This window comes from Schistocerca americana, chromosome 10 (genome assembly GCF_021461395.2).
Source record: "Schistocerca americana isolate TAMUIC-IGC-003095 chromosome 10, iqSchAmer2.1, whole genome shotgun sequence".
In the NCBI taxonomy this organism is placed as follows: domain Eukaryota; kingdom Metazoa; phylum Arthropoda; class Insecta; order Orthoptera; family Acrididae; genus Schistocerca; species Schistocerca americana.
This window is the reverse complement of record NC_060128.1, coordinates 103191676-103218523: the sequence shown is the minus strand read 5'-3', so window position 1 is coordinate 103218523 and position 26848 is coordinate 103191676. Positions and strand designations below refer to the sequence as shown.

Here is a 26848-nt window from a genome sequence, read left to right as displayed (position 1 = left end):
GGGACTGGAGAAACAAGGCATTATATCTGTTTGTGAACACAGTTGGGAGGGTCATTTTGGTCTGTAAAGGTCTCAGTGTGGCTTCTGTCATATCAGGAGAGGGACTGCTTGTCACTACAGTTGTGATGAACATGGATGGCTAGGGTATATGGAAGGGAGTTTCCAGTGTGTAATAGGTGGCAGTTGTGGAAATGAAAGTATTGCTGGTGGTTGGTAGGTTTGATGTGGACAATAGTAGTGATGTAGTCATTCTTGAGGTGAGGTGTACATCAAGAAAAGTGCCTTGGTGGACTGAGGAGGGCCAGGTGAAGTGAATGGGAAGAAAGTGTTGAGGTTCTGGAGGAATGTGGACATGGTGCCCTCACCCACAGACCAGATCATGAAGATGTCATGAGTGAATCTGAACCAGGTGAGGGGCCTGGAATTCTGACTGGTTAGGAAGGATTCCTCTACATGGCCCACGAATAGGTTAGTATAGGATGGTGCCTTGTGGGTGCTTATTGCTGTATCATGGATTTGTTTGTAGTTGATGTCTTCATAGGGAACAGGTGAAGGTGTAATTGGTCGTGGTGACCTGGGAGGAGGTTGCATGTTTGAAGTCACTCGGGAGGTGGGAAAAGTAGTGTTCACTAGTGGCAAGATCATGTCTTTGGGATTGTTAGTGTAGTGGGAGGTGACATCGACAGTAACAAGTGGGATACCATCTCAATTTTTTGAACTGGCACCAGCTTTTCTAGATTGTGCATGTGATAACTCTGCTTAGCCCCCCTGCCCCATCCCCGTGCCCCCCTCTGTGACCTCCAGTTTTACTAGTCCCTGTCCACCACCTGCAAATCCCCTTTCCTGTTCCCACTACAGTATTGCTCAAGCCGTCTATCCTGCCGACAGACCTATGTAATCTCTCTGCGCCACTCACCTCCCTCCCTCTTTCCCTCCTCCCTCCCTCCCCCACCTCCTTTTGCCACCCACCCCTCCCACCACAGTCTTCTGACACAGCACCTTGCAGCCCTATCCTGTGCATACCATGCCTGTGCAAGCTCCATCAGGCAGCACTAGAATCTTCTCCCAACCCCTACCCTTCTACCCCTCCCCCTTCTGGCCCCATACCTCCTCCTTACTCCCACTACCCCCTCCAGGTAGATTGGTGCTCATATCAGTCTTGGTCTCAGTCAGGCCTTAGTGCTGTTCAACCAGTTTGTCCATATTTTTGTGGTAAGGTGTCGAAAGACCTGGTTTTTGGCTACTGAGAAACAATAAAGTTACCAACTAAAGCCTGACATTCAGTGCATGTTTGTTACCTTTAATTAGGTAAGACAGCTGCAGGGAAACAACAAGACATGCAGAAAATACATACACACATTAGTATCTCTCCAAATCTTTAACTCGCGTCACAGCTGCTCAATATGGGCACCATTTGTGATGTGGCAAACGTCAATGTCACAGTCGTTATCAGTGACCACACTAATTATCCTCCCTTGTAGCTCTTACAAATTAAACAGCAATCAACGCAGCAACACGTGATCTGACATAACCTCATAAGGAAAAAATCACGTGGGGTTAGGTCAGGTGATGGTGGGGCCAACTGAAGAAGAGAGTCTCAATGGGAAGTACATCCAGTCCAGTGCTTAGGCGTTTGCCTTGAGGTAATCTCAAAAATATGAAAACAATTGTAGTGGAGCACCATCTTGTTGCAAAATAAAGTTTCCACTGTGTTGCTGTGATTGTGACTAAAGCCATTGCTGCAGCATATCCAAGTACTTGAAACCAGTCACAATTTACTCCACTAAGAAAAATGGTCTGTAAACTTTTGTAGAGGGCATGATACAAAATATGTTAACTTTAGGCTAAACACGAATGTGTAACACAATCTCGTGTGGTTTTCCTGTGCCACAAATACGCATTTTATGGCAATTCACCTTTATAGACTTGTTAAAGGATACTTTACACTGAAAACAGACTTCTCTGAAAAACTGTCTTCCTCCAGTAGCTACTGCAAACCATTGCAAAAATCAGAATGAAGCTCAATGTCCCGAGTTGTCAGTGCATGTAGCAACTGCAACCAATATGAATGTATATGTAAATGTTTGTGTTGAATCTTCCAGACCATTGCTGCAGTACCTGCTGTTCTCAGTTTGCACATGTCTTCAATTTCTTTGGACTCCTGATGAATGATAGCTGCTCATACTCCACATCTGTTGACAATCCTGGCAAGCCTGTTTTCTTTGCACCACAAAGGCAGTCAGTCTCAGTATTTGCTGTGCTATTCAGAGATAGGCTTGTTTGTTGCATCTTTCCCCAGTATTTGGTACAAAATCGTCGCTGGCCATCACAACTTGATGAACTCGAGGACACAAAATGCACTCATTGCTCTATTAGATGCCATATTCTGATGTGCCTGCTTCCAACTGGTGCGCATCATAACTGTACCACTGTGGATATTACAAATCGCAACTTGGAGAGATGCCGTAGCCACTGTATGTGTCATTTTTCTGTATGTCTTGTTGTTTTTGTGCAGTCATCTTCTGAAACACAGAAAGTACGTGTGAGTAACCCTCTAATTACTTCCCCTTTTAGTGACCAATGTGGTCTCGAGTAACTGAGTCAATTTTTTAATGTTGCGCAGGACATAACAAATCTTGCACCACGCAAACCGGACTGGGACCTGAAACGTGACGTCGCCAAGAAGCTGGAGCGGCTCGAGAGGAGGACGCAGAAGGCGATTGCGGAGCTGATTCGCGACAGACTCCGGAAGGGTCAGGAGGACCTCGCCAACAGTGTCAATGCCGGTGCACGCATCAACCAGATGGATGCTGCCAACGAAGATTGACGGGATGCGGCCCTCTTTCTGTAGAGTCTGCAGGTTCCTGTAATAGGTGCTGAAGCTGCTGGGAATGCTGCCTGCTGCCAGCAAGTGGCAGTAACCCCGTCAGTCACAGTGGCTTTCACCTGCAATCGCAGAACGGTCGATGTTTCAAGCTGTGAGCTAATCTGCTCGGTAGCGTGTCTTTAGCTGATGCACTGAACTGTTTCCCGTATATCGAAGTGCAGTCAGTTGCACTCAGGCATATACCAGTACTAGCGAAAGTGCGACTGGAGTCTCAGATTGTGTATGGAAATTTGTACTGAAAGACTGTATTAGCAATGCATCTTGTCTGTAATTGTGCTACTGGCACAAATTATATAATTCGTGATCATAATGATTGATAATTACATCTTATACAGCACAATTAAAGGTACACCTTCAGACAGTTTTATTATTTTTATTTTTAACTTGTGTGTCTGTTCAGAAAGGCATTTTCAGAATTTTGTAGTTGACAAGACCTTGCCATTAATGTTTAAAACATTTTCTCTAAAAACTTTTGTTAGGAGTATGAGGTGTAATCAAATAAAACAATGATCTCAATACATTATATAAATGTAATGCTTTGCCATTATTGCTTTCCTCTAATTAAATAGTAAAACATTGCCATTAGAACACAAAGCAAGGTGTCACACAGAAATGTGATGAGAGTAACATGTCTTAGAGTAAAAACATTAAGAGATTTGAAAAAATGTAAAAACTATGGTTATCAGAACAGGAGAACTTATGTAATTGCCATCAGAGCCTTTTACTTTACTGTAAATTATCATTAAAATGCATGTGCCTGCGCAACCAACATGACCCAACCCCGCGCGCACTCTCTCTCTCTCTCTCTCTCACACACACACACACACACACACACACACACACACACACACACAATGTGAAACAGAGTACATAAAATTTGCAGTCCTAAAAGTAAACATCATGCATTTATTTTGGCATATTACATACTGCTTATGCAAATGTAGTTATCCAACTTTGACTATAGTCAGTACCGGCAGTGTGCTACATTGCCAACTGCCTGTTACGTTGTATTGTTGACAAAACAGTACAACCGTATCGAAGAGAATAGGAATGGCTGACTGCATAAGAAATAAAACAATACTGTAGGCTCATGAGTTCTGCATAATTTGTCCTGAGATAATGACTCTTGGCTAGATCCTGTCATCCAGAGCACATACTGCCATTAGGTGAGTCATCAGGCAGCCACAACTGGACATGACATACTGAATGTACGCAGTTAAAGAAATACAACTATCCCTCTACTACTATTATTGTTCCAAAGCTTATATGGGTAATAATTTTATTTTCGTCTTTTTGCTGCTTTGGGCATACATGGACACCTGGGAGGTAGAGCGTCCAGAAGGTGCGGGCATTCATTTAAGCCCAGAGTGTAGGACGGCTGTGGGCATTCATCTACGCTCTGGCACAGGAGTGTAAACAGTAGGATGGCAGCTTCCTGTTGTCTGCGTGTCAACATTTGTGTCAGTGCTGTCATTATTGTAATGTCAAAAAGCGCTACGGCTTTTACTTCTTCCTGGGCCTCTTCTGTTCACAAGTTGAACATTGGGCCAGTCCTGTGTCCACATTTAGTGAGATGATAGCATTTGCTATATTACTTTTGAAATGTCGAAACGTGATTTATGAGGCAAGGAAATCCTTATGAATAGTAGTGATGAATCTGGTATTGCTACTTTGAACCTTTCTTTAGGTGAAGATGTGGGTATGTGTGGATCTATTGCTAAATCTTCAAACTATTAGGAACTTTATCAGAAGACTCTTCTTCCGAAGAAAAGAAAGTATGACAAGGTTGAGCAATCATCTCATGACGAAATGCCACCACATTGTGAAGACATTTAGTAGTGTAAAAATAGACTTCTAAGATTCAACAAGCCATTTGGATTTCTTGCACTTTATGTACTTCTGATTTCTTTCTGCCACTTGTACATAGATGAATAATTATTACATATTTATCACTGAAAAAATTACAATTACCATGCGGCTTTTCGTGGATGATGCTGTAGTATACAGAGAAGTTGCAGCATTAGAAAATTGCAGTGAAATGCAGGAAGATCTGCAGCGGATAGGCACTTGGTGCAGGGAGTGGCAACTGACCCTTAACATAGACTAATGTAATGTAATGTATTGCGAATACATAGAAAGAAGGATCCTTTGTTGTATGATTATATGATAGCGGAACAAACACTGGTAGCAGTTACTTCTGTAAAATATCTGGGAGTATGCGTACGGAACGATTTGAAGTGGAATGAACATATAAAATTAATTGTTGGTAAGGCAGGTGCCAGGTTGAGATTCATTGGGAGAGTCCTTAGAAAATGTAGTCCACCAACAAAGGAGCTGGCTTACAAAACACTCGCTCGACCTATACTTGAGTATTGCTCATCAGTGTGGGATCCGTACCAGGTCGGGTTGACAGAGGAGATAAAGAAGATCCAGAGAAGAGCAGCGCGTTTCATCACAGGGTTATTTGGTAAGCGTGATAGCGTTACGGAGATGTTTAGCAAACTCAAGTGGCAGACTCTGCAAGAGAGGCATACTGCATTGCGGTGTAGCTTGCTGTCCAGGTTTCGAGAGGGTGCGTTTCTGGATGAGGTGTCGAATATATTGCTTCCCCCTACTTATACCTCCCGAGGAGATCACGAATGTAAAATTAGAGAGATTTGAGCACGCACGGAGGCTTTCCAGCAGTCGTTCTTCCCTCGAACCATACTTGACTGGAACAGGAAAGGGAGGTAACAACGGTGGCACGTTAAGTGCCCTCCGTCACACACTGTTGGGTGGCTTGCAGAGTATAAATGTAGATGTAGACAGCAGTACCCAGCAGATTAGCAAGGTGGAAGCATATAGAACCTGCAGATTTTTATTACTTCTAGGCCTTTTGCCGGCTTATGCCAAGAAGTTAGAAGTGAGTTAATTTGGTCAACAGATCCTTTGCTTCAAACACCAATATTTTTTTACTTATTGATCTGGGGCAGATACAAACTGATTCTGTGTTTATATCAATTTGGTGACAGTTTGACAGCATTTCAATGTATTCTTGTAAAAGTTTGTGTCATTGTAAAACACACAAGAAAAAAAATCTGAGAGGCCATAGTCCTATTTGAAAACTTAGTGATAGATGTTAGTGTGTTACTTTCTTTTTGTGATGTACAAAAGAGCCCGTGGTTAAATTGTCTACACTGGTGGTGCCATGGAAATAGAATCTGGAAATGTTGACTGGGAAAAATCAGGCGAGTGTTTTATTGGCATATCTCAACAAAGATGATAAAATTTATTTAAACAATTGATATATGAGCCCCAAATTATTTTCATGGCTCTGTGAGAAATATATTAATGCCATTGGCACAGTATGTTTCCTACTGTTGCCTGGAAAAAGGGAAATAAAATTCAAATCCTGTGGAAGACTGTTGGCAGTAAAATGGATGGACAGCGAAGTTCTATCCATGCTACAAGCTTATACTTCTACTGTCCCTTTCCCCTTCTGCCTCTCCATTGGATGGTTTTCTTTGTGCAGACCCTGCTTGAACCTGGTTTATTATTTAGGACTTGAGTTTTCATTTCTGGTATTTTCTGCAACTTTTTAATAAATACATGGTCCCCATTTTTGGGTTTGACCTGCCACCAATTTCCAAAATTCTCCAGAAGTATGGATTGTGCGGGGAAGGTCACCCAATGTTGTGTATACTCCACCTTCGTGCCTTTCCATCTTTACCCCCTTCCCTTTAATGAGGTAGTACACCCAAAAACACTGCATGGTAGCCATCTCATGGAAGGAAGGAAGGGAGGGAAGGGTAATTAAATATGTGCACAGTGGGATCGCTGTGTTGATGCCCGAGCTGAAAACTCCCCATGTATGTCAAGGAGTATGTGCATGACTGGGGCATGGGCCTCTGAGCAATGGTTTACCAGCCAGATAGCCATTGCCTGGCCAGATAGCTCCTTGCCTAGGTCCCACACCCAGTAAAATGACAGAAGTGAGAATTCTGGGAACAGTATGTTTCAACCATCAGGCCACATCTCTCTCCTTCGAATGTATGGGCAAAGATCAGTTATCTCCCACTGGTGGCTATCCTCGTTTACTGCAGAGAGGTATGACCCTAAAATGTTCCCTTCCCTGGCTGTGCCATGGGAGAAATATAGAGCTAAGGCAACAGAGAAATACTCCACCCAACACTTGGTTTGCATAAGGGCTGATGGGGTTTCCTTCTGGCCACACAGCGATTATTCTTTGTGGAGGACATAGAAGACAAGTGTGGGGAAGTGGCAGCCATCTCTAAAATGAAAAGTGGGTCAATTTTCATCAAAAGAGCATCTCCCGCCCAGTCATGGGTGCTGCTTGCTTGTAACGAGCTGGGTAGCATACCAGTGACTGTCACTCCCATAATAGAGTAAATATGGTTCAGGGCATCATTTTCCACCAAGATCCGCTCTGGCAATTTGATGAGCTACATGCCAACTTGGAGTGACAGTGTTCGAAGAACGCACAAAGCGCACCACTGACGTCAGAGACCGCAGCGGGAGGGGGTCGTGGGTTGCTGTTGGCAAGTGATCAGTCAAGGCTATCCAAACAAATATGGGTATAAACGGACTGTAGTATGCGACAGATGCAGTACTACTGTCGTGGGGTAATTTGCTCTCCACCTCTTGTGGCAAGTAGTCTTTGTTATGTACCACACAGGGGTCCACAACTCTTTTGTGGATACGAGTGTGGCGAGCACGAGACCCTGAGCTAGTGCGGCTCTCTTTCCTTTCCAGGCTGGATACCTTCCTTCTCCACATCCTTCCCCATCCCCCATCCTCCCTCTCCCTCACCTCTGTGTCTTCCCTTACCCTTGTCCCGCGATGGGAGTGTGTTTTGTGCCTACGTCCGGAGACGGACACTTGTAATTGTAAGACAGTCTCTCTTCTTCACTTTCTATGCTGGAAAGTGTCCTTCCTTTGTCCTATTTTCCTTGCCTCTTCTCTTTATCCTCTTTTCCGCTGCGGCAATTTGAGACATCTCTTCTTTCCTTTCCTTTTCTTTGTTCCTGCCTTTCTCTTTTTTTTTCCTCCCTGTGCGTGTCTGAAGGCCGACCCACGCATTCCCACGCGTAGCCGGTGGCGGGGTAACACATAATTCCCCTCCACGGGTAGACAGGTAGGACACGTACGAACCCCCTGGTAACGGCCGGGTCCAGGGAGAGTTGATTACCTGAGCTGGTACCTTCTGAATGTGCCGATTGGTCCCTCCATCTGTTTCTCGGGAGGTGTGAACAATCAACTAAGGCGGGAGTGCCCTCAGAGAGGGCCTCCACATGGAAGGAGCGCGCCTTCGGAGACGCCGGTAATCAAGGGGGGATACTTCCGCAATGGTTTCCTCATCATCTACAATGCCTGCTCACAAGTGAAAGTTAAATGAGTCTCAGCCATGTACAATTCTTCCATCAGTGCCACAGTTCCTTGTTGTTTCTCAGTCGGATGAAGGTCAAGACTTCTCCACAGTCAACCCTTTCATTATTCAGAAGAGTGTCGATGCAATTGCAGGTCCTGTAAAGTCTTGTTCCCGATTACGAAATGGCACCTTGTTAGAAACAGTCAGAGTCCTCCAGGCACAAAAATTGCTGCGAGCTTCACTACTACACACCTTCCCTGTCCGGGTGGAAGTGCACTGCACTTTAAATTCATCACGCGGGGTGGTTTATACACGCTCACTCGACTGATTGTCCAACGAGGAAATTCAAAACTACCTGTCTGACCAGGGTGTAACGGCTGTACATCAAGTCATGAAAAGGGTTGACAAGGACTTTGTTCCAATTCGTACTATCTTCTTGACATTTTACAGAGTTCAACTTCCATTGAACATTAAAGCGGGCTGTCAGATAATTTCGGTTCGCCCTTACATCCCCTACCCGATGCGTTGCTATCGGTGTCACCAGTTTAATCATACTAACCAGTCGTGTTCCAATCCGGCCAAATGCATTGTGTGTGGCAAGGATGCCCATGAGGGTGCTTTCCACCTCGATCCCCTCATTGCATCAACTGTATGGGTGACCACACTGCTTCTTCTAGAGGTTGCCCCATTTTCAAAGATGAATGGCTTATTCAGGAGTGAAGGAAAAGGTGTCTACATTTGCTGCTCGTAAGTTATTCACCAGTCGAAAGCCCACTGTGCCTCCAGCAGGTAAATATAGCACTGTCCTTGCATCTTCTTGGCCTACTAAGGAGGCAGCCACGCAGACTTGTGATCTCACCTTTAGTGCCACGGTCGCCAGATCAGCCAGTGCAAAGATCACCCATTCAACCTCCCCACTATCACCTGCTCACTCTACGGCTCACCCTTCTTTGGCTTCTACTAAATCATGAGCCCCAAAACCAGACACCCAGATTTCCAAAAAAGAGGCTATTCGATTTTTTACGTACCCCAACTCAACAACCATCGATTTCTCCCTCATCTCAATGTCCTGTTTATAAGAAGGCTTGTAAGAAACAAAGTTACTCTTCTTCTCCACCACGGCATGTCTCACCTAAAGCGCCACCTGGCGATAACCGCCCTCGGCTGTCTTCTGTGTCGCCAAGGTGCACTGCTGGCGGCCGATCAACCGGCCGATTGCTGGTGGCAGGAGCTGCCCCCGAACAACCTATGGATCAGGATTTTCTGCCTTTGGTTTACTGCCGTTCCATGCTGTCAGCTGTCAGCTCTCAGCAATTGTTGAGTTGAGAGCAACTGTGGTAAGATTCTTCCCTTTTCTGTCCACCCGATGTCAATTATCCATTGGAATATCCGTGGCATTAGAGCCAATGGGGATGAATTGTCGATCCTCTTACAATCCTACTCGCCAGTCATCTACTGTCTTCAGGAAACATAGCTGCATCACCACGATCGCTTTGTTTTCCCTCATTTTCAGTCAGTCGTGTTTGATCTCCCCTCTGTTGAAGGCACTCCAGCACATGGGGACTTATGATTCTTCTCCCTGGTGCTGTCCATTATCACACAGTCCCCTTAAACAGTTCCTTCCAAGCTGTTGCTGTCAGTCTTTCCCTTTCTGGATACACCTTCTCCCTTTGTACCGTATACATTCCATCATCCACACCAATGGCAAGAGCTGATCTCCTTCATTTCCTTGGTCAGCTCCCACCCCCCTATTTGTTGGTTGGGGACTTCAATGCCCACCACCTGCTTTGGGGATCTCCGCGTCCTTGTCCGCGAGGCTCCCTGTTGATTGAGGTCTTCCACCAAGTGGATCTTGTTTGCCTCAACACTGGGGAACCTACATTTTTGTCTGCCTCCACAACGAATTTCTCTCATTTGGATCTTTCGGTCGGTACTGTACAGCTAGTTTGGTGCTTTGAATGGTTCGTTCTTGCTGATACACACTCGAGTGACCATTTTCCATGTGTCCTTCGATTGAAGCCACAACTGCCATCTATACGCCCGAGACGCTGGAAGTTTTCCCAAGCCGATTGGACACTTTTTTCGTCTCTAGCTACATTCGATGACCGTCACTTTCCTAGCGTCGCCGATCAGGTCACTCACGCTACAGAAGTTATTCTTACAGCCGCGGAACGTTCAATACCACGCACCTCCGATTTGCCCCGGCGCCCCCCAGTTCCTTGGTGGAACGAGGCATTCCATGACCCAATATGTGAGCGGCACAACGTGCTTTTGCGTTTTCCGCCACCATCCTACTTTGGCCAACTGTATCCGCTATAAGCAGTTACGTGCACGATGCCGTCGCGTCATCTGCGATAGCAAGAAGGCAAACTAGGACTCCTTTAGTAGCTCTTTTAACACCTCACTCCCTCCTCGCAAGTTTGGAGTCAAAATCGACGGTTATCTGGCGTGCCTAGTTTCTCCACGATCTCTGGACTCACTGTCGCGCATTATACCTTAGTGGACCCCGTCGCTATTTCTAATTCATTGGGTCAACAGTTTGCTGAGACTTCGAGCTCTTCAAATTACCCGCCAGCCTTTCTCCCAAAGAAACATGCAGCGGAAGTGCGACCTTTTGCTTTCTCCTCTCAAAATAGCGAAAGCTGTAATACTGTTTTCTCCATGTAGGAACTCCAGCACACACTCTCTTCTTCTTGCTCTTCCGCCCCAGGAACGGATGGTATCAACATCCAATTGTTGCTGCAATTATCATTCCATAGTCTGTGTTACCTCCTTCGCCTTTATAATCGAATTTGGACCAACAGTACTTTTCCCAGAAGATGGCGGGAGGCTGTCGTCGTTCCTGTTCCGAAACCTGGAAAGGACAAACGTCTCCCCTCTAGCTATCGCCCCATTTCTCTCACGAGTAGTGTGTGTAAGGTTTTGGAGCGTATGGTGAATTGCCGTTTAGCCTGGTGACTGGAGTCCCGAAGCCTTTTAACACCTGCCCCATGCAGTTTCCGAAAGCATCGTTCTGCAGTTGACCATCTTGTTGCTCTCTCCACTTATATCATGAACAATTTTCTCAGGGAACGCCAAATGGTAGTAATATTTTTTGATCTGGAGAGAGCATACGATACCTGTTGGAGGACAGGCATCCTCCGCACACTGTTCTCTTGGGGCTTTCGAGGTCGGCTGCCACTATTTCTTCGCGAATTTATGGCAGAGCGCACATAAGTGCGGGTGAACACTACTCTCTCCCGTACTTTCTCCCAAGAAAACGGGGTACCCCAGGGCTCTGTGCTGGGTGTTGTACTGTTTGCCATCGCCATAAATCCAATTATGGATTGTCTCCTTCCCATTGTCTCGGGCTCCCTCTTTGTGGACGATTTTGCGATCTACTACAGCTCTCAACGGAGCAGCCTTTTGAATGATGTCTTAAAGGATGTCCGATCGCCTCCACTCTTGGAGCTTCCACTTTTCTCCCAATAAGACCATTTGTGTCAATTTTTTACGTCATATAGAGTTTCTTCCGCCTTCCCTACATCTAGGCCCTATCCGTTTGCGGATGTCGCTAAATTCTTGGGTCGTAAGTTTGACAGAATACTATGCTGGTCCTCCCACGTTTCCTAGCTTTCAGCTCGCTGTCTGCAGTCCGGCAACACCCTCCATGTCCTGAATGGCACCTCCTGGGGAGCGGACAGAGTGGTCCTTCTCCGCCTCTATCGCGCCTTAGTGCGCTCGAAATTGGATTATGGAACCATAATTTACTCCTCCACTCGGCCGTCTATTCTTCGGTGTCTCGACTCTGTCCACCACTGTGGAATGCATTTAGCGACTGGAGCTTTTTACACCAGCCCTGTGGAAAGCCTTTATGCTGAGACTGCTGACCTTCTGCTGTCCAATCGACGAGCTGTACTTCTGAGTCGTTATGCCAGCCATCTGTTTTCTGTGCCTGCTAATTCGGCCCATGACCTTTTCTTAGACACATCCTTGGATTTAGGGTATGCAGGTCGCCCTTCCTCTCTACTACCACCGGTAGTCCGCTTCTGTCAACTGCTATGTTCTCTTTCCTTCCACTTTCCTAAAACTTTCTTGACGGCTAGGGGTACAGCAACTCCTTGGCTCCGCCCCCGGACGTGCCTGCTCTGTGACCTTTGTCAGCTTTCCTAGGTTGGTACCTCTTCTCTCATTTATCGTCAGGCATTTGCTGCTCTATACGTACAAATGAATGATGCCGCCTTAATTTACACTGATGGCTCAAAAAAATCATTTGGTGTTGGGAGTGCCTATATTGTTTATGACTTCCCGACCAGTATTCAGTTTGTACTGCGGAGCTTTACACTGTTCTCCAGGCTGTGCAATACATCTGTCACCATCAGTTGATACAGTATATTATATGCTTAGATTCGCTCAGCTCTCTCCTCAGTCTCAAAGCTCTTTACCCTGTCCATCCTCTGGTCCTCCAGATTCAGGACTGCCTCCACTTGTTCCACTTGGGGCCATCTCTATGATATTCCTGTGAATTCCAGGACACGCTAGTATCCGTGGAAATGAGGCGGCCGATATAGCGGCCAAGGCTGCAGTCTCTCTTCTTCAGCCTGCTGTTCACATGGTTCCCTTCGCCGATCTACAAAGTGTTTTATGTCGTCGTGTTGCTCTTTTATGGCATGCACATTGGTCTACACTTCCCTGTGCTTGGACATCTTCCTCCTGAACTCGTCGTCGGGAGGAGGTAATTTTAACTAGACTCCGTATAGGGCACTGTCTTTTTAGCCAGCGACATCCTTTAAGTGGTGGTCCTCCCTCGCTTTGTTCCCACTCCTTTCAACTGTGGACGGTGAGGCAACTTCTACTTGAGTGCCCCTATTTTACTCCATTATGCGCCCGTCTACAGCTGTCACCTGATATATCTTCCATTTTAGCAGATGACATGCGCTCAGCTTATCGTGTCCTCGAGTTTATTAGTGAGATGATGTCGGTCATTTGAAGCTCTTTTTGGGGAAAACTTCTGCCCCCCCCCGCCCCCCCATCTCTATAGTGGTTTTCTAAGCTTTCCTTCTGTTTTTTAGTTTCCCCACTTTTTTGAGTTTCGCTCTCATTGCTGCTGATTTCCAATTTTTTGTTGTTGTTGTTGTTGTTGTTTGTGGTGGTGGTGGTGGTGGTTTTTTTTTTTCCCTCTAAGCCATTAAGCCGCAGGCCGGGCGCTAATGATCGTAGCAATTTTGCGCCCTAAAACTGTATATATTTCATGTAAAATCACTAGCAGAGTTAATTTATTTTTTAATTTTATTTCTAGAAATGTCAGACGAACCACCTTTTGAAGCTGTAGAAACTTTGGGCACCAATTTTAGTGATTCTCTTCCATCTATATCAGATTCAAGGGCAATATTAGAATGGGATTCAGGCGAATCTGATGACATTATTTCATATTCAGATGAGGAATCAAATAGAACTATCTCTGATTTACAAATAAAAGAACGTTTTAAACATATTTCGTTTGAATGCATAGAAGGTATAACAAGTATAAATCCATTGAACTACAAAACTACATATCAACCTGATATATTTTCTTTCGAATTAACCTGGCCTAAATGTGGTTTTAATTTACAAATTTGTCAAGTTATTGGAAAACAATATATGATAATTTTCAGTGGTCTTTTGATTGGAAATTAAAAGAAGTTAGAAGATATGATCATTTTATGCGGTATTTAGTTATAATACCTGATACATGTTGTATAAAATGGTCAAGACCAAATCAGTATAAGTTTGCAATTACAGAAATTATTTTGGTCAGTTGTATATACTGTGTATGTAATACTGGAAAACTACATGTTTTTTGCAATTTACATAAGAGTAATATTCATAAACCGCTACGTCCTGAATGTTACATTAATGAAATTGTTAATAAGAAAGATAATGAAGCACTGAAAGAATTAACTAATGTACATGCGTATGTTGGTAGCAAACCTTATATCTATGCAACTTATTCTCCAAGTCAAGATCATTATGCTTTTCAGACAATGGAAATTAGATGTAAAAGTGTTACCAATATGTTTGAAACAATATTGCAAATGAGTTCAATTCTTTTTTGCAATATATGTTTGAAATCAACATTTGGAGAAAGAATACATTCAAAATTTGTTGATAAATATATTTATCATGATGTGTCACAAATGCAGACTAAAGTGCAATTTTGAAATGTTTTAGGTTACTGGAAAAAAAGGAAAGGAAGACATATATTATTTTTTTGTCCAAATCCAAAAGAAATTAACCAATTATTTGGATCTAAAACCATGCCCAACAATAAAATTAGTGCTATTGTTTCCTCTTCAGACTATTCTGATACTGAAGATGTTAACGACCAAGAACCTCCTAAAACCCCAGGTAAAGATCTAGAAGTTGTTGGAGGAGGAAGAGGTACCAATACAAATTCAACACCTAGGAAAAGGGACAGGAAAAGGAAACTTGAAAATACTGACAGTACTGATTCAGTACCATATTTAGAAATTATAACTCTACTGATTAAAATTGTTAACTTACATCAATCAGAACAAGAATGTATAGATTCCTTGTATGGTTGTATAACCACTTTATCAAAAAATATATGAGTATCACTATTCAAAATAGTGAATTATATACAAGACAAGTGGAACCGTTCCAAAAACCAGAACATATTGTTAATTTCTGCAATATGTTCAAATTCCAAAGCAATTGATCACGTAACGTCTTCAGGCAAAACCAGTATAAAAACAATTACAAAATCATTACAATTTTTTTATAGAAAATTCACACAAAACATGGAAAATTAGTCTTTCTCTTCCTCGAAAAGGCAGGAAGTAATGGAGAACACATCCACTTCATTCACAACTGTGAACGACATAACGGATCATGCAGACGTATCTTCCCCCAACAGCATCACTTCTATCTTTGGGCGGGCCGAATTTACTAGGGTCATCGGACATTATGACTCCGATGGAAAAATCAATCTCCTCAAGTATTTCATTGCAAAACCAAGACGGATACGTTTCTTCGTCATGGTTGGACAAACCAGAAAATGTATTCATGATTTGTCAATTCTACAATGGGCAGAAAACCGAAACATTTCCTCACCATGTTTGGTACAGAGCCAAATTAAGGGAAATTCAAATGTATGTGAATTTGTAGAATCCCAATTTGAAAGTGACTCAAGTAGCCCGGAATTTGATAACAATTGTGGCAATTATATAATTATCTTTTGAATGCAAAGGAAGTGTGTTTTCAAGCATATGCACAACAATTTGATTCATATTATTTCAATGAAAAAAAATCTTTAGATATAATTAAACATTTGTTACAATATGAATTTGGAGGTGACTGGGGTATTATTTATGATTTTATATGTACATTGTATAATGTATTGAACAAAAAAAAATGGAAAACGAAATTGTATTCAGTTAATAGGTCCACCGAATAGTTTCAAATCTATGTTTGCTCATGTAATAGCGAGTGCTATGATAAATACAGCCTGGTGTAATAAAAACAATAAACATTTTACGTGTGGGTTGATGGAATGTGCTAATAAACGTTTAATATGTATGGTGATCCCAATTTTGATCAGGATCATTTGAATAATTAAAATGAATTTTTAGTTGTGATCCTACTAATATTCAAATAAAGTTTGAGGGAGATTTTACTCTTGATAAAACTCCTGTATTTCAAAGGAGATGCATTGGAACAAAGGATATGTAAATATTATTGCACTACGTGGGATATAAAATTAGTAAAACAATTAAATCAGTTTTATTTGTACAATTTGTTTATTGAATATAAAATTTTATAAAAATAATACCTATTGTTTTGTCTTAAATCCTCAACGTCCTTTTCACCTAAAGTAGGTGATCTACTACAATCACAGTTCCTACCTTTTTTTTCTTTATTTTTTGGTATATTTAAATTACTAGAAATACGTGCAGAGAATCCAGGTAATATATCAGTGCTATACATTGCATTAGAGTGAAAACAAACACCTCTAAAATCATCTACCTGTGGTTTAGTAGAAGAAGTCATCCACATTTCGTCAGTATGACTTAATGTACATGTTTGAGAATCATGTGTTTCATAATTAGTACCTATACTAATTCTAGTTGCAATTTGAATTACCATTTTAACATTCACAAATGAATTTCCTTCTGTAGGAGTATTATTTGGCACAGGATTTATACTTAAACTAAAACTAGGTATTTGAAGTGCTTGATGAATTTCATTCAGTTTACCTGTTTCCTGACCTTTTTCAATACACTGGTCATACACAACTGTTGTGTCCATAGGGGGCCAAAGGGCAAGTACAATTGCCTTCATTACCATTACACCTCCTACAGTGGCCCTCGGAGCTGCTCAAACGTGCCTGCTGCCCCGATGGTTGGGGGTTCTCCTCTTGCTACTGGACCTGCCGCACCCCTTCCTTGGTTCCTACACTATTTCATCTCTCAAACCTAACCATTCTTCTTCTACTGTATTTCTTTCCCCTGTATTTGCCAATTGTTCGCTAATTCTCATTCTGAGACTGTCTAAACCTCTGGTCCTTTCAGTTTATCCAGATCCCATCTTAAATTTTCACCTTTTTGCAGTTTCTTCAGTTTTAATCTACAGTTCATAACCAATAGATTGTTGTCAGTCAACATCTGCCCCTGGAAATGTCTTACAATTTAAAACCTGGTTCCTAAATCTCTGTCTTACCATTATATAATCTATCTGAAATCTTCCAGTGTCTCCAGGCCTCTGCCACGTATACAACCTTCTTTCGTGATTCTTAAACCAAGTGTTAGCTATGATTAAGTCATGCTCTGCCTAAAATTCTACCAGGCGGCTTCCTCTTTCATTCCTTACCCCATTCCATATTTGCCTAAAACTTTTCCTTCTCATTCTTTCCCTACTATCGAATTCCAGTCCCCCATGCCTATTAAATGTTCACCTCCCTTAACTGTCTGAATAATTTCTTTTATCACATCATACATTTCTTCAATCGTTTCATCTTCTGCTGAGCTAGTTGGCATATAAACTTGTACTACTGTGGTAGGGGTGGGCTTCGTGTCTATCTTGGCTACAATAATATGTTCACTATGCTGTTCCTAGTAGCTTATCCACACTCCTTTTTTTTTATTCATTGTTAAAACTACTGCTGCATTACCCCTATTTGATTTTGTATTTATAACCCTGTATTCACCTGACCAGAAGTCTCATTCCTCCTAGCACCGAACTTCAATAATTCACACTGTATCTAACTTTAACCTATCCGTTTTCCTTTTTAATTTTTCTAACCTCTCTGCCCGATTAAGGGATCTGACATTCCTCACTGTGATCCGTAGAATGCCAGTTTTCTTTCTCCTGACAACGACGTCCTCCTGAGTAGTCTCCATCTGGAGATCCAAATGGTGGACTATTTTACCTCCGACATATTTTACCCAAGAGGACTGTAAAGCTGCATGCCCTCGGGAAAAATTATGTCTGTAGTTTCCCCTTGCTTTCAGCCATTCGCAGTACCAGCACAGCAAGACCGTTTTGGTTGATGTTACAAGGTGAGATTAGTCAATCATCCAGACTGTTGCTACTACAACTACTTAAAAGGCTGCTGCCCATCTTCAGGAGCCACACGTTTGTCTGGCCTCTCAACAGATACCCCTCCATTGTGGTTACACCTACAGTACGGCTATCTGTATCGCCGAGACACACAAGCCTTCCCACCAACGGCAAGGTCCATGGTTCATGGGGTGGTTCTACTATATAGACGGTAAAAAGAAGAGCTCCTATGATAAGAAATTTGCTTATGGACAGAGGAAAGATAGATTTGATATTCATAATGCAGCAGTAAGAAAGGAAATAGAGAGACAGGTATATTAGAATCGAAGAAGAAGTGAAGACAGTAGCCATACGTGGATTCCCTTAATGACCCCACACCCCAGGGACCCCATCTGCTTAAGTACTTCACTGTGGCGCCGAAGGAAGTTGTTCGGCTTTCCCTGCAGAATGGACTTGTCACAGTTTCACCATCACAGACACCACAATAATTAATCCTAACAAACACATGTGAAATGCAATGGTGTAGGCAGGTATATTCACATAAGTCATCGTCAATGGGCAGTATAATTTCTCTGGTCGATCTATTGATCAATATTTAACAGAGATGGTATCACTACCCATAATTAACCTCCCCTAATAAAACTCAAACACAAACTCAATCATATTATTCTTCTTCTTTCTTTATGTTTGAAAAATGTTTATCAGGAGAAAGAAAACTGGTGTTCTACGGATTGGAGCGTGGAATGTCAGATCCCTTAATCGGGCAGGTAGGTTAGAAAATCTAAAAAGGGAAATGGATAGGTTAAAGTTAGATATAGTGGGAATTAGTGAAGTTCGGTGGCAGGAGGAACAAGACTTTTGGTCAGATGAATACAAGGTTATAAATACAAAATCAAATAGGGGTAATGCAAGAGTAGGTTTAATAATGAATAAAAAAAATAGGAGTACGGGTAAGCTACTACAAACAGCATAGTGAACGCATTATTGTGGCCAAGATAGACACGAAGCTCACGCCTACTACAGTAGTACAAGTTTATATGCCAACTAGCTCTGCAGATGATGAAGAAATTGATGAAATGTATGATGAGATAAAAGAAATTATTCAGGTAGAGAAGGGAGACGAAAATTTAATAGTCATGGGTGACTGGAATTTGAGAGTAGGAAAAGGGAGAGAAGGAAATATAGTAGGTGAATATGGATTGGGGGAGAAAAATGAAAGAGGAAGCCGCCTGGTAGAATTTTGTTCAGAGCATAACTTAATCATAGCTAACACCTGGTTCATGAATCATGAAAGAAGGCTGTATACATGGAAGAACCCTGGAGATACTAAAAGGTATCAGATAGATTGTATAGTGGTAAGACAGAGATTTAGGAACCAGGTTTTAAATTGTAAGACATTTCCATGGGCAGATGTGGACTCCGACCACAATCTATTGGTTATGACCTGTAGATTAAAACTGAAGAAACTACAAAAAGGTGGGAATTTAAGGAGATTGTGTGGTGTCACCGCCAGACACCACACTTGCTAGGTGGTAGCCTTTAAATCGGCCGCAGTCCGTTAGTATACGTCGGACCCGCGTGTGACCTCTGTCAGTGATTGCAGACCAAGCGTCACCACACGGCAGGTATAGAGAGACTTCCTAGCACTCGCCCCAGTTGTATAGCCGACTTTGCTAGGAAAGGTTCACTGACAAATACGCTCTCATTTGCCGAGACAATAGTTAGCATAGCCTTCAGCTATGTCATTTGCTACGACCTAGCAAGGTGCCATTATCAATAGATATATAAATTGTGATGCCTGTACCGTCAGTCCGATGTACACCACTGATGGATTAAAGTTAAGTATTACATCAACTACGTACTTTATTTGCTACTATTAATTCCCTTAACTGTTCCAGACCTCACGCCAATCTGCGTGAGCTTAAAAGCATGCATTTCGGCCTCCTCTAGCAACACGGTGTTGGCTCTTCTGCCAACACTTCAGATGGGACCTGGATAAACTGAAAGAACCAGAGGATGTACAGAGTTTCAGGGAGAGCATAAGGGAACAATTGACAGGAATGGGGGAAAGAAATAGAGTAAAAGAGGAATGGGTAGCTTTGAGGGATGAAATAGTGAAGACAGTGGAGGATCAAATAGGTAAAAAGACGAGGGCTGGTAGAAACCCTTGGGTAACAGAAGAAATATTGAATTTAATTGATGAAAGGAGAAAATATAAAAACGCAGTAAATGAAGCAGGCAAAAAGGAATACAAACGTCTAAAAAATGAGATCGACAGGAAGTGCAAAATGGCTAAGCAGGCACGGCTAGAGGACAAATGTAAGAATGTAGAGGCTTATCTCACTAGGGGTAAGATAGATACTTCCTACAGGAAAATTAAAGAGACCTTTGGAGAAAGGAGAACCACTTGCATGAATATCAAGAGCTTTGATGGAAACCCAGTTCTAAGCAAAGAAGGGAAAGCAGAAAGGTGGAAGGAGTATATAGAGGGTCTATACAAGGACGATGTACTTGAGGACAATATTATGGAAATGGAAGAGGATGTAGATGGAGATGAAATGGGAGATATGATACTGCGTGAAGAGTTTGACAGAGCACTGAAAGACCTGAGTCGAAACAAGGCCCCGGGAGTAGACAACATTCCATTAGAACTACTGACAGCCTTGGGAGAGCCAGTCCTGACAAAACTCTACCATCTGGTGAGCAAGATGTATGAGATGGTCAAAATACCCTCAGACTTCAAGAAGACTATAATAATTCCAATCCCAAAGAAATCAGGTGTTGACAGATGTGAAAATTACCGAACTATAAGTTTAATAAGTCACAGCTGCAAAATACTAACGCGAATTCTTTACAGATGAATGGAAAAACTGGTAGAAGCTGACCTCGGCGAAGATCAGTTCGGATTCCACAGAAATGTTGGAACACGTGAGGGAATACTGACCCTACGACTTATCTTAGAAGAAAGATTAAGGAAAGGCAAACCTGCATTTCTAGCATTTGTAGACTTAGAGAAAGCTTTTGACAATGTTGATTGGGATACTCTCTTTCAAATTCTGAAGGTGGCAGAGGTAAAATACAGGGAGCGAAAGGCTATTTACAATTTGTACAGAAACCAGATGGCAGTTATAAGAGTCGAGGGGCGTGAAAGGGAAGCAGTGGTTGGGAAGGGAGGGAGACAGGGTTGTAGCATATCCCCAATGTTATTTAATCTGTGTATTGAGCAAGCAATAAAGAAAACAAAAGAAAAGTTTGGAGTACGTATTAAAATCCACGGAGAAGAAATAAAAACTTTGAGGTTCTCTGATGACATTGTAATTCTGTCAGAGATAGCAAAGGACTTGGAAGAGCAGTTAAACGGAATGGACAGTGTCTTGAAAAGAGGGTATAAGATGAACATCAACAAAAGCAAAACGAGGATAATGGAATGTAGTCGAATTAAGTCAGGTGATGCTGAGGGAATTAGATTAGGAAATGAGACGCTTGAAGTAGTAAAGGAGTTTTGCTATTTGGGGAGCAAAATAACTGATGATGGTCGAAGTAGAGAGGATATAAAATGTAGACTGGCAATGGCAAGGAAAGCGTTTCTGAAGAAGAGAAATTTGTTAACATCAAGTATAGATTTAAATGTCAGGAAGTCGTTTCTGAAAGTATTTGTATGGAGTGCAGCCATGTATGGAAGTGAAACGTGGACGATAAATAGTTTAGACAAGAAAAGAATAGAAGCTTTCGAAATGTGGTGCTACAGAAGAATGCTGAAGATTAGATGGGTAGATCACATAACTAATGAGGAGATATTGAATAGAATTGGGGAGAAGAGGAGCTTGTGGCACAACTTGACTAGAAGAAGGGATCAGTGGTAGGACATGTCCTGAGACATCAAGGGATCACCAATTTAGTATTGGAGGGCAGCGTGGAGGCTAAAAATTGTAGAGCGAGACCAAGAGATGAATACACTAAGCAGATTCAGAAGGATGTAGGCTGCAGTAGGTACTGGGAGATGAAGAAGCTTGCACAGGATAGAGTAGCATGGAGAGCTGCATCAAACCAGTCTCAGGACTGAAGACCACAACAACAACAACATGGTGCTTTCCAAAATAACATATTAAATTATCACCCATTCAGAATTTTCTGACTAAGAGTCCTTGTGTCATTGATCATGTAGCCCTCAATTTGTTTGACATTACTCGTACCTAATTGTAATCCTGATAATGCTTTGGGAACTGTATTCTGCAAACCTTCAATGTAGTTAATTTTTGTGATATTGTTGTAAAAATACAGCGCAGTGCATGAGTCTTTGATGCATTAAAGTGCTTTCCATCAAAAATGACAATGCTTGATGGTCTGTATAGAATCTCTTATCCCCATGTTAAGGTTTAGAATATTTTAATATTCCACACTATTGCTAACGGTTCTTCCTCTGTGGCTGCGTAAATCATTTCATGCTTTGATAAACATCTGCTAACATAAGCTATCGTTCTGTGGTCCCACTCTTTGGGATTCCACTCCCCATGGAATAATTGTGCCACATTTTTGTACTTCGAAGCATCTGTGACCAGTTTAAATGGCTCTTTCATTTCACGATGACTGAAAATAGGGGCAGCTACCAGTGCCTGTTCCATATTTGTAAATGCTTCTGTTCCACCCTCATCCCATGACCACACAGACTGTTGCTTTAAAAGATGTAGTAACCGTGGGTCATTCAGTACTTGTCTCAAAACATATTGACAGTAGAATCTTGCAAATCCAAAAAATGAACGCAATTGTTTCTGATTTTGAGATTCCGGACATTCCTGTACAGCTCTTATTCTTTCTGGGCTTGTTTTACACCTTAACACCAACTAAATGTCCCAAAAATTTTAATTCCTCCCTTGCAAAATGTGATTTTGACTATTTTATGATTATCCCCTTTTCATTTAACCTTTGGAAAGTTTCCGTGAGTAAATGACAATAGTCAAGCTTTCAGTATTAGCTAAATGTCATCTATATAAATAATGAATTCTCTTAACAGTTCTTTACCTACTGCTTCATCGTGTGCCTGTATGAAAACTGATGCTGAAATATTTAACCCAATGGTAATACTCTAAATTGGTAAAATTTTCCATCAAATAAAAATGCGGTACATTTTTTTGTCATCGTGTAGCTTGATCTGCCAATAACCACTGTGAGATCCATGTAGGTGAAATATTTGTCCTGGCTGAATTTGGTTAATAATTTCTCTATACTAATGTGTCTGCCCCTTTTGGTATCTTTATGTCTGTTAAATGTATGGGCATCAAACACAAACGAACCTCTCCTGTAGTCTCCACTACAAGTAATGGGTTATTACATAAGCTCAAACTTCATTTGATGATTTGCTCTGCTGTTAACAATGGTTGTTCGTAAGCTTTGTTAAATATCAGCCTTTCACCAGTTAGTATGTCATTTTCCATTTCATCAAGCAAAACTAACAGAGCAGTTGCAATTAAACATATTTCCATGGTTAAGGTAAGTGTTGGATTTACCTTAGCATCTGACTGGTATTTCACTACTACTTCCAGTGAAATTACAAAATGAGCTCCTGGTATCAAAATTTACAACTATTTTATACTTTAACAACCATTCCATACCAAGTAACACAGTCAAATTTATATTTGGCACTATTAATACAGTTTTCCAAAATTCGTGTTTTCTTGTGGTGATAGGTATTCTCATTTCATGCTTCATTGGCTTGCCTTTGGTTCCAGTAATATCTACTAAATATTCTCCTGTAACTGGTAACAATGGAAATACAGATTTGGTTTTCATAGTGTATACTATTTCTTGAGAAATTAAGGATACTTCATTTCCTGAATTAATATAAAGAGTTATGTGTTTTCCATAAATTGTGCCGGTTTCTATGGGTTTTGGTTGAATAGCCCCCTTTTCTCTTTCTTCCTTTTCTAATAACCATTCTCTTGTAGGCATCTTACAGGTAAAGGAAACTACCTTTTCTGTGTGTGGGCCTAATAGCTGTTCATTACACCCTGGATGGTGGCCCCTGTTCCAGGACGTTCTTCGAGTTCCGTAACTATTGTAGGATAATGCATTGCAATCACTGTATTCTCTGTTCCTGTTCGATTTCCCTGTGTTCTGTTGCTATCACTACTAGCTGCTACTCAAGGCACAAATACCTGGGAAGGTACATTGCTGTTTTGACACTTTATTGTGGTGCAGGTAGGAAATATTTTGCCCACTCGTAGGTGCATTCGTAATTTTGTTTTCTCATTGTACTCAGCAAAGATTAGTGTTTTGTTTCTTAATGAACATGTTTGGGAATCATTTATTATCCATGCTATTACTTCCCCTGTTTCTCTGGCATATGTTCATTCCTTTCTTTATTCAGTGTATCTAAGACCTCAACAAAAGTTAATAAATTATTGCGTCGCCCATGCTCTATACCACACTTCCTTTCATACGTAATATGGTATTCTTCGTACCAATATTTTGACTAAATGGGCCCTCCTCTATTGGATCATCTAAATATTCAGAATGGGTCAGGTGCCACTCTATATACATCTAAAAATTTCCCCAAGAGTTGTTATAGTATTTCAGGTATAATAGCCCTAATGTCTATTTTTTTGTGTGCTAGTAGACCAATATTTTATTCTAAATTTCTCCTTAAAATCTTCCCAAGATTAAAAATCCTCAGAATGAACATCACCTATCAAATAATTCAAGGCAAAATCTATATTTTTGCTATCCTCCCAGGTTTTTGGTAAAGATCTAGAAAATACTCTCAAAAAGTAGGTGAGGATGAACTTCTCCATCAGGTTTGAATTCCAGAATTTGTTTTGATAAAGTCATATTACTTCCAATTGTAATTTCTCTAATAAACTACTCGATAACCCACATTATTTACATCTGCCTTCTTATGGATGTCCTGCTTGGTGCTCTCAGTAGCCTGCCATAGTCTCGTTAATTCTTTTATGTGTTCTTCAGCATCTTCCTTAAAGAAAGAGTGTTAGCATTAAGCGATTCTACTGTCTCTTGTATGGTGGAATGTACAAATTCATGTAATTGTTCCTCCAAATTAGATTGCGTTTTGAGTGTCAATTAATTCTCTACATTGTTTGCATTGCTCTAAAGCAGTTATACACCCGTTAGCCTCTGAGATTTGTTCTTTAACCTGGTTGAATTCTCTACTGGCAAACCATTAATTTTGCTGTCTAATTCTCTGAATTGCTCTTTTACTTTCTTGCAAGCTAAATTGCATTGATCTCATCCTTTAACTACTGAGGCAGCTGAGTCAAAGTACTTGCAATATTAGTTAATTTAGTTTCTATTTCCTGTTTGACGCATTCTGTTATTTCTAATTTTAGTTCTTCTTTTGTGTTTTCTACTTAGACAGAAAGTTCATTACTTTTAACCTCTACTTTGTCAGATAGTTCCTTCCTAGTGTCAGATAACTCATTCCTATTGTCAGATAGTTTCTTATTTGTTGAATCTACTTTCCAGATAATTTTGTAAAATTAGAATTCATCTTATCGGACATTTGTTGTAATACCATTAAACAATTCTGGAGCCTCTGCAGCCATTTCCAAGAGAAGATGGACATACAATGCAAACATTCTCTATTATGTACCCTCTATCACTCTAATAAATGGTTACTGCACAGTTTTCTTGAACGCGATAACACTAAAACACTCTGTCACTGTCTATATATAAAAAAAAAGTTTTCATAGTGGATTTCTGTATTTTCTTAGTATCTCACCCTTTACAATGAATGGCACTCTCTTGTCATGTATCCAATGCAACTGCCTGTACATTATGATGAGCGGTGATCATTCGTCACACCTGGCGCAGCTAGTACGAGGGTTGTACCAAAAGTAAGGTTCCCAATGAGCTACAGCCTAGAGGGAAGGTGCTAGGTTAAATCAGACAACAGTGCCATCCACAGTGCTTCCCCACTCTAGAGCCTGCCCTTCCGCAATTTGCTACATCACTCAGTGTTGGCTTGGCAGCTGTCAGAGATGGAAGTGTTGATCGCCGCTCCCACCATATGCGAAGTTCGGGCAGTAATCTGGTTTCTCCACACAAGGAAGTTACCGCCCGCAGAGATTCATCGGCAACTGGCTGAGATTTATGGTGAAGAGTGCATGTCTGTTCAGCACGTCCACAAATTGTGCAGGGCTTTTGCTGAGGATCGCACAGAAGTTCACAATGAAGAACAGAGTGGAATACCACTGGCTTTGGCTGCGGTTGTCCAGAAGATCAACAGTGAGCTGCTCAAAGATCGGAGGGTCACTGCCTGTGAACTTGTTGAACACATTCCTGAAGCTTCCCATGGAACAACTGAAAGAACTTTAACAGGAATGTTGGGTTATCGCAAGGTGTGTGCTCGCTGAGTCCCGTGGATGCTGACTGATGGACACAAGGAGCAACGCCTTGACTGTGCTTGCAAGTTTCTTCAACAATGTGAGGGGGGAGGCAACAAGGAGAAGTTGTTAGGCTCTATCATCACGGGAGGGTTTTTTCATTACACTCCGAAAACAAAACAACAATCTCATCAGTGGTGTCACACCGGTTCACTACCACTAAAGAAATTCAAACAAACACAGTCGGGAGGAAAAGTTATGGCGACTGTGTTTTGGGATCGGAGGGAGGTACTCCTCACCAGTTTCATGCAACCTGGGATGATAATAAACTCAGACAGATATTGTGAAACATTGAGCCAACTGCGCGAGCAATACAGAATCACTAGAGAGGACGCCTGACGGAGGGAATTGATGGCTCTCGATCTTGCACGATAATCGAGTCCATCAACATGAGGTGAAAAATATGAGATAGCCAAGGAGGTGGAAACGTGGGTTCTACTATGCCAAGACTGCTTGGTAGCTATAACAGGAAAACACAATTAATTAGAAGGAATACAAAATAAGAAAGTATCTATTACTTAACTTTGCTGTAGTGCATGATCAATTGGTTGACAATTATAGAAGACACAACTAGACTAAGTGTCTGTAGAATGACATAATTTACAAGTCACAAATCTTGCAGTGATGAATTAATCTCTTGTAATCTTGAATGTCGAATCC

General features: G+C 41.7%; 1 protein-coding gene across 1 annotated transcript in view; it reads left to right on the top strand.

Moving 5' to 3' along the window:
- LOC124552567 (coiled-coil domain-containing protein 12) overlaps window positions 1-3249 on the top strand; it is a 29102-nt gene extending 25853 nt beyond the window's left edge. Inside the window, exon 3 of the mRNA XM_047126889.1 lies at window positions 2624-3249. Coding sequence (XP_046982845.1) covers window positions 2624-2827 — 204 coding nt within the window. The 3' untranslated portion in view covers window positions 2828-3249. The remainder of the gene's footprint in view (window positions 1-2623) is intronic.
- Window positions 3250-26848: the final 23599 nt, after the last annotated feature.